The 12,761-nt window shown below is 47.4% G+C and overlaps 4 protein-coding genes across 4 annotated transcripts; 3 read left to right on the forward strand and 1 right to left on the reverse strand.

Annotated features, from left to right (window-relative positions):
* Nucleotides 1–4,684: 4,684 nt before the first annotated feature.
* F4822DRAFT_436445 (uncharacterized protein) lies at nucleotides 4,685–5,974 on the forward strand (the record flags this gene model as incomplete). The annotated part of the gene is made up of 1 exon (XM_051462305.1): nucleotides 4,685–5,974. One exon carries the CDS (start codon nucleotides 4,685–4,687, stop codon nucleotides 5,972–5,974), a length of 1,290 nt encoding a protein of 429 aa, XP_051316437.1.
* Nucleotides 5,975–6,132: 158 nt separating this feature from the next.
* Nucleotides 6,133–7,332, reverse strand: F4822DRAFT_157682 (complex 1 protein). The gene is made up of 3 exons (XM_051453109.1): nucleotides 6,934–7,332; nucleotides 6,757–6,862; nucleotides 6,133–6,201 (listed from the first exon to the last, which is right to left on the reverse strand). The coding sequence occupies exons 1-2, from the start codon at nucleotides 7,127–7,129 to the stop codon at nucleotides 6,846–6,848; spliced, it is 213 nt and encodes a 70-aa protein (XP_051316438.1). The 5' UTR covers nucleotides 7,130–7,332; the 3' UTR covers nucleotides 6,133–6,201; nucleotides 6,757–6,845.
* F4822DRAFT_157664 (thioesterase-like superfamily-domain-containing protein) lies at nucleotides 7,331–8,812 on the forward strand. Its single transcript, XM_051453108.1, has 3 exons — nucleotides 7,331–7,918; nucleotides 8,044–8,211; nucleotides 8,270–8,812. The coding sequence occupies exons 1-3, from the start codon at nucleotides 7,520–7,522 to the stop codon at nucleotides 8,618–8,620; spliced, it is 918 nt and encodes a 305-aa protein (XP_051316439.1). The 5' UTR covers nucleotides 7,331–7,519; the 3' UTR covers nucleotides 8,621–8,812.
* On the forward strand, nucleotides 8,813–10,707 carry F4822DRAFT_157730 (heterokaryon incompatibility protein-domain-containing protein). Its single transcript, XM_051453110.1, has 2 exons — nucleotides 8,813–8,947; nucleotides 9,021–10,707. The coding sequence occupies exon 2, from the start codon at nucleotides 9,077–9,079 to the stop codon at nucleotides 10,598–10,600; it is 1,524 nt and encodes a 507-aa protein (XP_051316440.1). The 5' UTR covers nucleotides 8,813–8,947; nucleotides 9,021–9,076; the 3' UTR covers nucleotides 10,601–10,707.
* The last annotated feature ends 2,054 nt before the right edge of the window (nucleotides 10,708–12,761 follow it).

Here is a 12,761-nt window from a genome sequence, read left to right on the forward strand (position 1 = left end):
AAAAGCAGCACGAAAACAGAATTGCTGAAGAATTTCAAATATTTATCGTGATTGTGGCCCTCTACTCTACATCAACATCGGACCGCCTTACCGATCAATTACCAACTCCAATAGCATAACAAGATATAGCATAACGTATGATTCCTTTCGTCTCGAAGGATCACTTGGTCAAACAACAAAAGCAGAAAACGTATAGTTCCAATCACTAACCTATATCGGGGTTTATTATACTCCCGATTCCTTCGCTTGACTGACCACCGTATCCAAATGCATCACTCAACAGAACTCGATTGATGCTATGACTTCAGAGATGTCACCCATCAAGACGGTGGGCGTCGCGCGAACGATGGGTGTGTCGTCACCTCCCCGCGGATAAAGCCCGACTTGTAGGGTACACGTACGTACTCCTTACGAAGCTTGATCTTCGGACCACTTCAGCCTCAATACTCTTGTCCCATGCCAAGAGTCTGGAAGCTGGGGAAGCCAGGAAGGCATCTTACTGGCTTGCCCGCATTTCAGCCTGATCAATGCAAAGCTGCACAACAATAAGCGAGACGCAATTAGAACGCCTACTATTAGTTTAGGACCTGGGTTAGGTTCAAGTTGCGTTGCGTAAAACCTGTCAAGGCTGCTGCTGTCAAACCTCATCGAACCGCCAACTCGGGGCGAGAAAGAGGAGCACAGGTGAGATTAGATCCCCTGCCAAGTCAATAGGACAATCGTTTCTCTTGCGAGAGAGCACGTTAGTCTCTAGCTTCCTTTGGCAGTTCGACAACGTTCTCTTGTGGAGTTTTGCCAGACCGCCGGAGTTGAATCGCATCAAACACAAGGAATGGCTGTACAAGGACAAATCTTCCCGCCTTCAAGGCCGTATTCTCGGGGGCTAGAGTCTAGGTCGTCTGAGTTGGACCAATTACCTGGGACTCGATATCCGACCCTAGGGCATTCCCTTGCTCCGACCTGTTGCATCCTGCAGGTAGTAGCCGAGGGTCCCCTACCAGTTATAGAAGAACGACCGGGACAAAATTGGCTAGTGAGTCGAGGGTCCGGGATTCTACGAATTTGGATCGATCACAAGCTACAGTCGTAGCGTAGTGTGCCCTATGGCCACCAAACTACCAAACTAGTTACCAACCTCGTAGTACAGCGTCAAGATAGCTCGACACCGTTATGCAGGTGCAGATGCGGGGGAGCCATACACCATACATGAACGTTACCCGCAGGGATCGACGGTCCACTCTCGTTGGGTTTCAGTCGACAGATGGGAAACAGTACTCATCCCCAATGTAGCCAGCCATAAGAGGATGAGTTAAAGCATCGTGATCACAATGCGGAAAAGCGCTAGACGGAATAGGACCGGGCTGTTTGTTGAGGGTCATACATACACACACATACCTACTTACACGTACATACATAACTAGCACGCCTCACCCAAAAGTTGCCTGTTACTTGCTTGCTTGCTCCCTTTATGAGATATACACATCGCCATTGACACGAATCGTAAATCACGACTCATTCATACAACTTAAACATCGCACAGGCATGCGCTTGCATTAATAGCGAGAGACGCAAATGAACCCATCCATTGCAAGAAACTGGTGGGTCGAGTTGTACCAAATAACACACCAAGGCCGAAATAGCACAACACCTACGGATTCCTTCTTCGGGGCCGTCTTGAGGGATAATCGACAACACGAACACACACAGATGATACCATAAGGAATGGTTTACGCATTTCCGACCAGTACGAGATACTTGTTGAGAGGCAGCGTTGCGATCAGAAGGGAGGAAACGACTGTCACGTGCGAAGGCAAGCAAGGCATGTGAGATGCGACATTCAAACATTGGAACATTCAAATTCGAAAGAAACCCACCGGAGAGGGTTTAGAGTGACACATCGAGGGTATTATCAAAAATTCAAGAGGACAAATTGAAAATTTCCCGATATTCCGAGGTCTATCGCGCCAAGAAACTTGTTCATCCTACTTCTTTACAAACTCACCGAGAAAGGCACCGGTCGAAAATTGCCAATTGGACATCTCACGGAAAGCCATTAAAGGAAATAAAGCCTGGGGAAAATATATCCAGTTTCTTTTTGGGATTAGTTGAAGGGTTTCCCACGAGATACATATTACCTGGGCTCGGGCCGTTCGTTACATCCAAAGTTGGCCCAGCTATAGCATTCCATTGCTATTAAAAGTCCTGAAGGCGGGGGAGGGGGAAGCCTGACCTACCAAGGTACATTACCTAGCCCTTCCCAGCTTCTAGGCTTTCTAGGGGGTTGTCCTGGATTGGGGGGGAACCGTTTCCACTGGACCAAGGGCTTGGCAACACGTCGCGCGATTGTGACTGTACACCTTAACGGTGTTCTGCAACCGCGGGCCATTCCGCTGCAACAGTAAAACGGTATCAAACAGTGCGCCATCTATGATAGGCCTGTCAATCGTCACAGCAGATATTTTATCTTCTTTGACAGATCCCGCACAGGCTGCTCATCCTCGAATCAGGAAAGCAAGGCCGATTCGTGAAACGAGAAGAAGTATTCCTTTCGGGTGAGGGTTTCCAAAACCAAGGCGAGACGAAACCATTCCACCAGATGCGCTACCGGAAATCGAGGGGTACCCAATCAAACGAACCATTACCGCAAGTCCAGGACCATGGCTTCGTGACAAGAAACGAACTAGCAGAACGAGACAACCTAACCGATCAACCAATCCACAATTAATGACAGCGGTCACTTGTCGTTATTGATTGTTGATATTGTTATTGTTGTCTTCATTTGGAACCAGGCCAACGGAATTAAATACCTACATAGTAAGAAAAGCGCATTTAGAAGCTCTACCGTGTTTCGTTATCGGAGTGGCCGATTATTGAATTGGAAGTTGATTGAATAGTGGAAAGAAAAAGAGGAAGAAAAAAAAGAAAAGAAAAGTGCAGGGAGTAAGTGCAGAGGCACATGCTCGCCAGAACCCCTTTAGAAGGGAAACCCGCTGAAGATTTTTTGGTTGATATTAGAAGTACAGGCTAAGTACCCAAACTTGCGACAGGTGTACTGTACACCTATACTTTTTATTAGTGGCTGGCGCCGGGGTGGTGCTGGTGGTACTTCTCATCGACAAGAAAGTACTTGAGCTGCAGCGGCAGCAACGACTAAAAAATGGAGTTCGCATACAGTTTGTCAATGTACTCACCCCCTGTCAGGGTCAGGCCGGTGAACGCTAGGAAATCTTCCAGTGCTACAGCAGGTACGACAGCCAACGCCAACACCTACAATTTTGTTCATGGGGCCAATAAGCACCACCATAATTCTGCCACTACCACTACAACTGCTACAACCTCTGCTAACACCACTCATAACTTACGCCAAGACCAAAATCAGAAACAATCCAGCGAAGAATCTGGTATAAGTACCATTCTCGAAAATAACCATAACCAAAAAGGAAAAGAAAAAGTAAGGGGGGTAGAAAACGATAGCGACGAGGAAGATCATCTACATCAGAATCAGAATCAGCATCAGCATCATCATAATCCTCAACATAATAACCACAACAACAACAGTAATAATAACAGCAGCAGCAGCAAAAAGTCGAAGAAGCAAAAGAAAAGTAGCGACACCAGTTCAATTAGATCCAGGATCCCTGGCAGACGTCGACCACCACCAGCCGGAACGCTTCCGCAACCTCAGGCTCATAGGCCGGAGTCGCATCACTCACATTCTCACTCCCAATCTTACTCCCACACTCGTTCCCACTCTCTCTCACATTCCCACTCAAGGACCTCCTCTTCCTTTAGCGTAAGCTCCCGAACGTCGCACGAAACACAAGCACAAGCACGAGCACACGCACAAGCACTACAAACACAAACACATACCCTGACCCAGAACCAGAAGCAAACAAATTACCTACATCATACTCAACAATTGACTTCTACTAACACTACTATTGCTAATACTTCTTCCTCCTCCACTACCACCACCACTACCACTACCACTACCCCCCATGCTCATGCCGCAGCCGGCGGTATCACAAGTGGGACACTCATCTCGTCACCGCCTGCTACTACCACAACAACCAAACCAAATAATGGAAAAGGCGCAAGCGCCATAACCACTTCTGCATCTTTTTCTCCTGTAATATATAACACCAGCAACAGTGACACAAACACCAACCCCAACGGTCAGTCCCGAGCACAGGACTCGACGGTTGCATCGACATCCGCATCCGCGCCGCCGCCACTAGCCGTCACATCAGCCTCAACTTCGATCGCATCCACCTCTATACCGTCTGCATCTACTACCCTACCCATTTCCGACTCCGAGCCGCCTCCACCCGCTTCGCCAAAGTCCTCCGGGTTCATCAGATCCATCCACTTACCCATATTTAGTGGCGACAGCGGTTACCATCACCAACAGCCCTATATCATACCCGGCTCTCCGACAAACAAATTACAAAAGCGCGACTCTGTCCATCACTCGTCATCGGCATCGAATCACGGTTTGCAGCGTCCACCAACGCCGACTTCGCCAGTTCAAACTATCTCGGGCTTGTCGTTATCTCTCCGCCGTAGGTCACTCAGGGGTAAACACCATCATGACGCAATGGTCTCCGAATCTGGACATTCCATCCCTTCCCAGAAGTACGGGGCACCGTCGTCGACTGCTACCACTTCCAACCGGACTGGAATCATGACTTCAAATGAGAACCTCGTCCCCTCGTCGACGGAGGGGAGCATAGCTCCGTCTTCTGCTTCCATCTCCACCAAGCCATCGTCCTCTATCGCATCGAAGCCTTTCATCGTTCGAAATAACCGTACCTATATCAACGAACCTACCCTATTATACCCATTACCTGTTGATTTAGCGGAACTTCATCGTCAATCCTTGCGCACTCTCATGCTCTTCCAAGTTTTTGGTGGCCCTATAACAGCCCCTGAATTCTCCAATAAACCGCCTTCGCGCGTACTCGAAGTAGGATGTGGTTCCGCATTCTGGAGTATGATGTGCCATCGGTACTTTGCGCAACACGGTCATTCCTCCATATCCTTCACCGGAATGGATATCGTACCTTTGGTTGGTTCCGGACTCGACCAAAACTGGAAACCCGATAAAGATATGCGATGGCGGTTTGTTCAACATGACGTACGGCGGATGCCGTGGCCCTTAGCCGACAATGAATTCGACCTAATCATGGTCAAAGACATGTCCATGTGTTCTCCAACATTTATGCGCGATCCACAGCACCTCTTCGACGAATACTTGCGTATACTTCGACCAGGTGGTGTTTTGGAATTTTGGGAAAGTGATCATACCGTACGCATGCTACGGCCACACGTCTTAAAGCCACCAGTTGTGTCCAAGCCCGACTCGGACTCCGATTCGGACGACAGCAGCGAGGAAGAAGACGATGACGAGAAATCTGGAGCATACGTTATGACGAATAACACACCACTTAGCGCACCGTTGAATCCATTTCTGGTTGAATACAACGGTTGGGCAATCAAAGGGTTAGATGCGCTAGGGGTATCGGCTCTCCCCTGTACCTTGATTGGACCATATCTCCTGCAAGAATCGGATAATCTGATGGAGGTACGGTCAAAGAGGCTAGCAATACCGCTTAGTGAGATTAGATGGGAGCGTGAGGGTGTTGGCGGGGTCGTGACAAAGGACGGAAAGAGCTATATCGACACAATGAAAAAAGCAAAAGGGGTCGATTCAAAGGGCGAGAAAGTACGTGGTAAGGGTTTATCCGCTAGTCAAGCCGCACTCAGACGAACAGCACTCGAGACAGTCGTTGGAATGATACTTGGTCTCGAGCCGATACTCCGAGAAGTTAGTGGGAAAAGCCAAGACGAATGGGACGGATGGTCCGGCAAAATGATGAACGATCTATTGCGCGAAGGAGGGACAAGTTGGGGAGAATGTCTAGAAGTCGGGGCTTGGAGTGCCAGAAAGAAGCTGAACGGCGCGACATCATGATGGGTCTAGGTCTTTGGTCTATCCGACCGGCTAGCCCTTGTTATGGTTATTCGACATGTCTTAGACATTTATTTGCTCTACTATTACACCGCTCTAGACCCGCAACCTACATAATGTCGACATTCCCGAGGGGTACCTCAATCCAGAAATCCCGACCAACGCCCCCTACACCCCCTCACGTTTCTCCATACCTTTTTCTAAGCGTGCGATACCTTTTCAGGTAATACCTATACGCTATACGTCAACACCGCATCCAACGACGTTTTAACCCCCCCACCCCCCCCTCGCAAATTTACGTTACATAAACCAGACGGGAAAGCCACGATACCATAAATGTTAAGCCATAAATAAGGTAGAATCCGGGAGGGAGGAGTTTTGGGGGATTTAAAGTTTTATAAGGTGGTTGCATATATATATAACGGGACTGGGCTCCCTATCATATTTTATATTCTTTGTTCCTTATTTTTGAAATGCATCGTGTGGGTGTCCACTTTGGACGGGGATGTTGAATTCTTGATGCAAATGGAAATATTTTAACTGATCGGTATGATATGAGTTGTTGGATATATTTATACTACCACGAGTACATATATATACGTTGCGTATTGGGAGGCCGACTAGAATTTTTGAAGAGCTTTGGAATGAACAGGTGATATTATTGGGAAGTTATTTTGTTCTAGTCGCAGGTATATAAAGGGAATCGGTCACTAAGCCGAGAAGAAACTGATGTATGGATGGAATGTTTATAGACGTTTGTAAATGGAAATCAAGTTTGGACGAACATTGAGCGATCGTAAGGATAATTGGTATAAATTGGTCGATATCCAGGCTTTCAAGTAAATGGTATCGGTTCGAAAAGGAAGTGTTCGACTTACAGTGCTTCGATCTCTAAGTTAAGGAGTTAAATTAGCAAATGATCCGACTAAGCGCAATAGGAACGGGAATAGATAAGTAGGTACCTTTCTGGACAAATTTGGCCCTCTCAATACCTTCTTTGATGGTTTCATCGTCACGTAAATGCGCATTTGCCATAAATGCCCTGTGAAGTCGCGGCCGGAAATAATAGAAGCCCTGCGGGTAGTCCCGACCGAGGTTCAGCAGCTCCTTGTAGATGGCGATCACTTGCCGTCGTAACTCTGGGTTTGGCGCGGACATTGTTGTTGTTTGATTTAGCCCATTGACATAGAAAGGGCGCACCGTATTCGGCGTCGGAGTCGGCAGGATCGGTAGTTGTCGATGCGACGGAGACGTGAGGAGGCAGGAGGTAGGTAAGGGGAAAGTACGGTGATGGAAGGAATTGAATGGTGTAGCGAGAAGCCGCGGTTAGAAAGGTGATGGGTGACGCAATAAGAAAGCTTCCTGCCTTGCCGAGCTGTACCTACCCCTCCGAATTACGGGGTCTCCCCAGGGCAGTGGTTACCTCGGGGAAGCTTCACTTGTGTAACCTTTTCCCCCAATTTTTTTCTATTTACAGCGCTGAGTCAACCGTAATATCTTTGTTATTTGGTCAATTGGGGGTTTCTATTCCTTTTTTCATCTTATACAATGCCGACTAGACCGCGAATAAAACCAATTGTTCGCATTTTATCGTCGCCAATTCCACGACAGCTACGAACCCCGCTCGGCGCAAGCTCACACTTGAGCTCCGGTTCGTACACGTGCCGAATTGGCCCTTTTCCCACGAGTCGCACGTTTTCTTCCGAGCCGTCGAGCGAACAAGCACTGCCGGCTCCGTCGGGCCGTTGGTATGCGGACCTAAGGGCGCGATTGGGAAAATGTATTATGTTCGGATGCAGTCAGGAACAGGCGCGACGTGCTGCGGGCGTGCTACAGGTTCTTGGGACGGAATGGCGCGAACTGACTGCTGGTTCTGAGGGGTTCTTGACAGGCAGGCGCAGGGGACTTGAGAACCAGCAGGTGGTTTGGGGTGAGATGGATAGCTTCGTAAGTGTTACCCAGATATGTAAAAGCAGACGGAGCGAGTCAATGTGGAAGGGGAGACTGCTAATGCGATGGTGATACAAACAAACCAGAGCAGCAATGCTAATGAATAAGTGATGGCACAACAGAGCCACATCAATAATACGCACTACCTCCGATACGCAGAGTCGGCACGCGTGAATTGGACGATACATTTCGCGAGCGTGGACCCGAGTCACAGCACACAATGGAGGGAACTCATGAAACCTACGGGGATTGGGTTGATTTTGAAGGCTATTAAGGCCGAGTACAAACTCGTGTGTCCCCTTCCCCTTATCTCGTAATAAGAAAAAGGCTAAACTCCCTGCCTCTAAGCCTATGACATACCCAGATACCTTCTCCGCCTACCACAAGCTACGCACCCAACCCTCGGCCTCCGATCCGGCCCTTATACTCGATTGCATAATACTATCGCACCGACATCGACGAGTTGCCGCGCGTACCGAGGAAGATATCGTCATATACAATTACCGCGCTGGCCACAAGACGGCTATACCGACATTCGCGCTCGAGGTGTTCCGCGATGTGTGGCGACAGCAGGAGGATGTAGCTAAGAAGGCGAGGGCGCATATATGGCAGCTTGTGAAAGAGGTCGAGGCGCTTGAGAAGGATACTTGGAATCGTGAGGATGCGGTCGAGGATTTGGGGAGTGGGAAGAAGGGATGATGCTTCGGGTAAAGGATGTATAGGGGTATATGGTTTGTCAACTTCCAAAATCTCATTCGCCTCTAAGTTCGTGGCGAAAGCGGCTCTAGACTCTTTGAACAACTTCCACTCCCCGTATCGCTTTCATTTATTATAGAGCGTTGGGGCCTATCCATAGCAGACAAATCCAGAAATATTATTATCGATCAGCTGAAAGGAGGTGGCAATATACTTACCTATGTAGCTGCGATACTACCCAGCGTAACCTATCAGTTGACAACACGTTGGTACTTTTGCACTTCTAGATACGGCAGGCTGCAAGATATGACGATAGGTACCAGGGACGTAGTAAGTGTCTTTCCCTGGATATATATACCATGCTATCAATCTTAAACTGACCATTCCAAACCATCTCCTCTAGATCATTCGCAATACAACACCTGGTACCCCGTGCAACTAAACCCTTAAACGCTGATAATGGCGTTATACCAACCACTCAATGTCCAACGCCAAGAAATCCGATTCATTAGCATCATACGGGCACCAGGCGATGACGAACAGATATATTGCAAATTAGAGACGGCATCCCTTTCAACTGAAGCGCTCGAATACGCCGCCCTCTCATATGTTTGGGGTGACACAAACGTGACGCGGAAGATTTTTGTCGACAATGTCCAGTTTGACATAACTGAGAATCTGCACGAAATACTTTCCCGGTTTCGAAGCAATGCTGCGCTTCTATCGAACGACCATGGCACCCAACTCCCGTTATGGGTAGATGCTATCCGCATAAATCAAGACTCTACAGCTGAGCGCAATCAACAGGTGCCACTCATGCACTTGATATACAGTTCGGCGACCAGGGTCATAAGCTTCCTTGGGCCGAACACGAAGGAAGTACACCCTAAAGACTGGGCTATCGCTACGGGAGATGTGGCCCTCCGCAATATCCACGCTATTGCCAACGCAGCTTTCAAAGATGACGCAGAAGAGATCAACGAGGATAGCCTTAAGCGCTTCTTCACTTCTAAGCGTCATCTATCACAGGGCCCTAGGTATCAATCATGGAACTCCGACGATGAATCTCAGAGCTCTGAGGATCAACTACAGAGTTCCGATGATCAACCAATGAATCCCAATTGGTTCGGAATTATGTATCTTTTCATGCAGCCGTATTGGTACCGTACTTGGGTAGTTCAAGAACTGGTACTGGCGAAATTCGCCCACACACACATTTGTATCTGTGGAGATTATTCTATACCGTTTGAAGATGTAGTAAAATACTACAAATGCTTCGAGTTCCTGAGACGGCATAGCCGTCCAGAGCAGTTCGGTCTCGATCCCATCCAATGGAGATGGATGACAGATTTCGCCTACCCAGCCCAACTTCCATTGATTGTTATATTTCGAGATCGCTATCCCGGGTTGCTCAATCCTAAGGCTATACTTCTTCTTAGTATGACGCACTCTGCGACCAATCGTAAAGATTTGGTCTATGGATTTCGGGCTCTATGCCCATTAGAAATGGTCGTCGACTACGCAAAAACTGTCAAGGAAGTTTACGTAGGTTGGTTTAACGAGATTATCGAAGAAGCAGCAGGTGTTGAGTTCCCAGTTGTCTATGCAGGATTAGGGTTGTATGACAGTCAAGATTCCGACCTCCCATCATGGCTACCTGACCTCAGCCAGCTGATAGAGAAGAAGTATCTTACGGACCACAGAGGCAACGCAAAACCCGACCCTCTCGATTTATCTCACACAAAGTCACCACTTCCGGTCGTCAAAAGAGCCCATGTTTATATGGGCAACTTGCTTAACCTGGCTATTGGGCTAACATGTTTCGCCTTGATTCGGATGATATCGACCTACATAAGCTTTGCTTCGCTATTTTTACCAGAAACCATCGCAAAAGTTACCCACGAGGTATATCGGCTTTACAGGCCGTGTTCTACGTTTTATTCCAGAATGTCAACCCAGAGACGAGCCCTCCAGCACCCCTGAGTGTCCCTCCAAGCCCAGTCGATGTCTTTGAAGCCTTCCGGCTTCACGGTTGCTTAAGTAGGAATATGCATGACGATGCGGAGGGTCAAACTTGCGCGGACGAATACGGGGCCAAGTGGGCACAGCTGGGATATAATAATTATTTGGAATTAGTAGAAGCTTTAGACGCAGATATGTGCGAGGGCATGAAACCAAAACCAAAACCCGTGGAAACTATCGACAAGATGCCCAGGGAAAGAATATTCGATATTCATGAACATGGAATGCATGGGGTCCCAGGAGGCGGATCATTATTGCTAATGCTAAGGAGTCATGTAGGAAAAGTAATGTTCCAAACAGAAGACGGGTTCTTCGGGATCGGTCCCAAAGGTTTGAAAGAGGGCGACCAACCCTGCCTCTTGTTCCAGGCTTCCTTGCCATTACTTCTTAGGGAAGAAGGTGAAAGGCATAGAAACGTGGGTGCATGTTATGTATATGGAGTATCGGATGGTGAAATCACAGGTCTAGTTAAGCGCGGAGAGCGTGATATTGAGAACTTTGAGATCTATTGACGTCTAGGTAGATGAATTTTTGGTTGCATCTGCAACTGTAAGGACACAGTAGGTAGCTAAATTCGTTCCTCGACGATAACGACGATGGCCTCTACTTATGTTGGATATATACCTAGGTATTAAATTACGATTTACATGTTTATACAGTATCAAGGCTTGCTATGGACTGCATAGATTTCATATAACTCTACTTCATTGAGTTACTATAACTACTCTTCCCTGGATAATTGTATTAGTATTGTGCGCTTTACGTAGGAACTAAATTATCTCTATCTACTCAAAAAGAATTATATCCGGTTCACTATTAGACATGAAAGGTATATAGCCCTATATCAGATATCTAGACACACGACTGCCTTTTTAGTCCAACTAGATGCCTATATTTAGGTACCTAATACTCCTCATTACATTAAAAAATCCTATTTATCATAATATCAAGCATGTTGGGGTTCCCGTTACGATCTTTACCACGGCATCAACAGTCCACCACATTAGGAACCTTGGAAAGCAATACCCTTAGTTAGGACTGAAAATCTCCATCTCAAACGAGAGAGCTTGTTGTATTGAGGCTCCACATATCCAGAACTCAAAATTCGGCTCTCTGTGCAGCAATATTGCCTACGCACATATGGTGGGTATCTATTAGGTAGGTAGGATCAGGAACCTCGGTTTCGATGAGATCAAGTTGCACATGCCATTGGAGTGAAGTGTAGGTTGAATTCTTTGTTATGTCTGCTGACAACAAGCACTGTTCGTCATAGTAGCTATGGTTTAGAAGCGGACATTTACTAGATTTTAGGTGAAATAAAGGAGTATGCATGAAGTTGAGTCGATACTCTGTTGTTCTGCATATGCCTCCATCCTCACTGCGGATCTCATTCCGGCCCGATAGACCTACATAGGGATCTGGGTAGGCTATAGCAGCGAGCACACACGAAATGAGAAGCATCTGAGGGGCGGTCAATACGATTAAGCTTCATGAATACTCACAGGCCTTAAGGAAAAGCCGCCGAGAAAGCTCATGGGGGCTGCTAATCGACCGAGTCATCCCGAGTCTAAAGCATGACGGAGTTAACTTCAACTGACAGACACGTGAACTAACTCATAATATCTAGCGGCCGTTGAAAGAAGGGCCTAACAAGTGTAAGCGAAGCGACGATGTAGGAGGGATATCGAAAATCGCCGAGGAGCATCGATGAACTATCCTGATCTGTGCTTCTATCAATGCATCTTCAATCCCCATGGGGTTTAATTAGTGTTGGAATAGGTACAGATACATATGCGTTGTTGTCGTTGGCGTGATTGAAGGCCGCGAACACCTGCATATGATCACAAGAAGGGTCCGTGGCACCGAATTTTCACCGCCGAAGTCACTGTTGCAACTGGGGTGCAGGCGGACTAGAGTCGCATAAGTCGGAGTCTAGTATGTCGTCTAGGTATCTAGTGGTGATCTACCCCAGGAACAATCGTAGATGGCTTAGTATACCTATCCAGTATGCACCTTGGGGACCCTTGATGGATCTCAGGTACGAACGTCGTCCTTTTGGGGAGTTTACCCCTATTCAATTAATCCATAATCGTAAGAACCATTTGCGAATACTTAAATATGC

Source organism: Hypoxylon trugodes (genome assembly GCF_022578975.1).
Source record: "Hypoxylon trugodes strain CBS 135444 unplaced genomic scaffold F4822scaffold_3, whole genome shotgun sequence".
Taxonomy (NCBI): Eukaryota; Fungi; Ascomycota; class Sordariomycetes; order Xylariales; family Hypoxylaceae; genus Hypoxylon; species Hypoxylon trugodes.

Bases quoted from the DNA above. Each gene is read 5' to 3' on its own strand.
- F4822DRAFT_157682 (XM_051453109.1), bottom strand. From the start codon at position 7,129: ATGTCCGCGCCAAACCCAGAGTTACGACGGCAAGTGATCGCCATCTAC.
- F4822DRAFT_157664 (XM_051453108.1), top strand. From the start codon at position 7,520: ATGCCGACTAGACCGCGAATAAAACCAATTGTTCGCATTTTATCGTCG. The intron at 7,919-8,043 runs GTAAGTGTTACC...ATGGCACAACAG, and splicing joins GGGGTGAGATGGATAGCTTC to AGCCACATCAATAATACGCA. The intron at 8,212-8,269 runs GTGTGTCCCCTT...CCTGCCTCTAAG, and splicing joins TTAAGGCCGAGTACAAACTC to CCTATGACATACCCAGATAC.
- F4822DRAFT_157730 (XM_051453110.1), top strand. From the start codon at position 9,077: ATGGCGTTATACCAACCACTCAATGTCCAACGCCAAGAAATCCGATTC.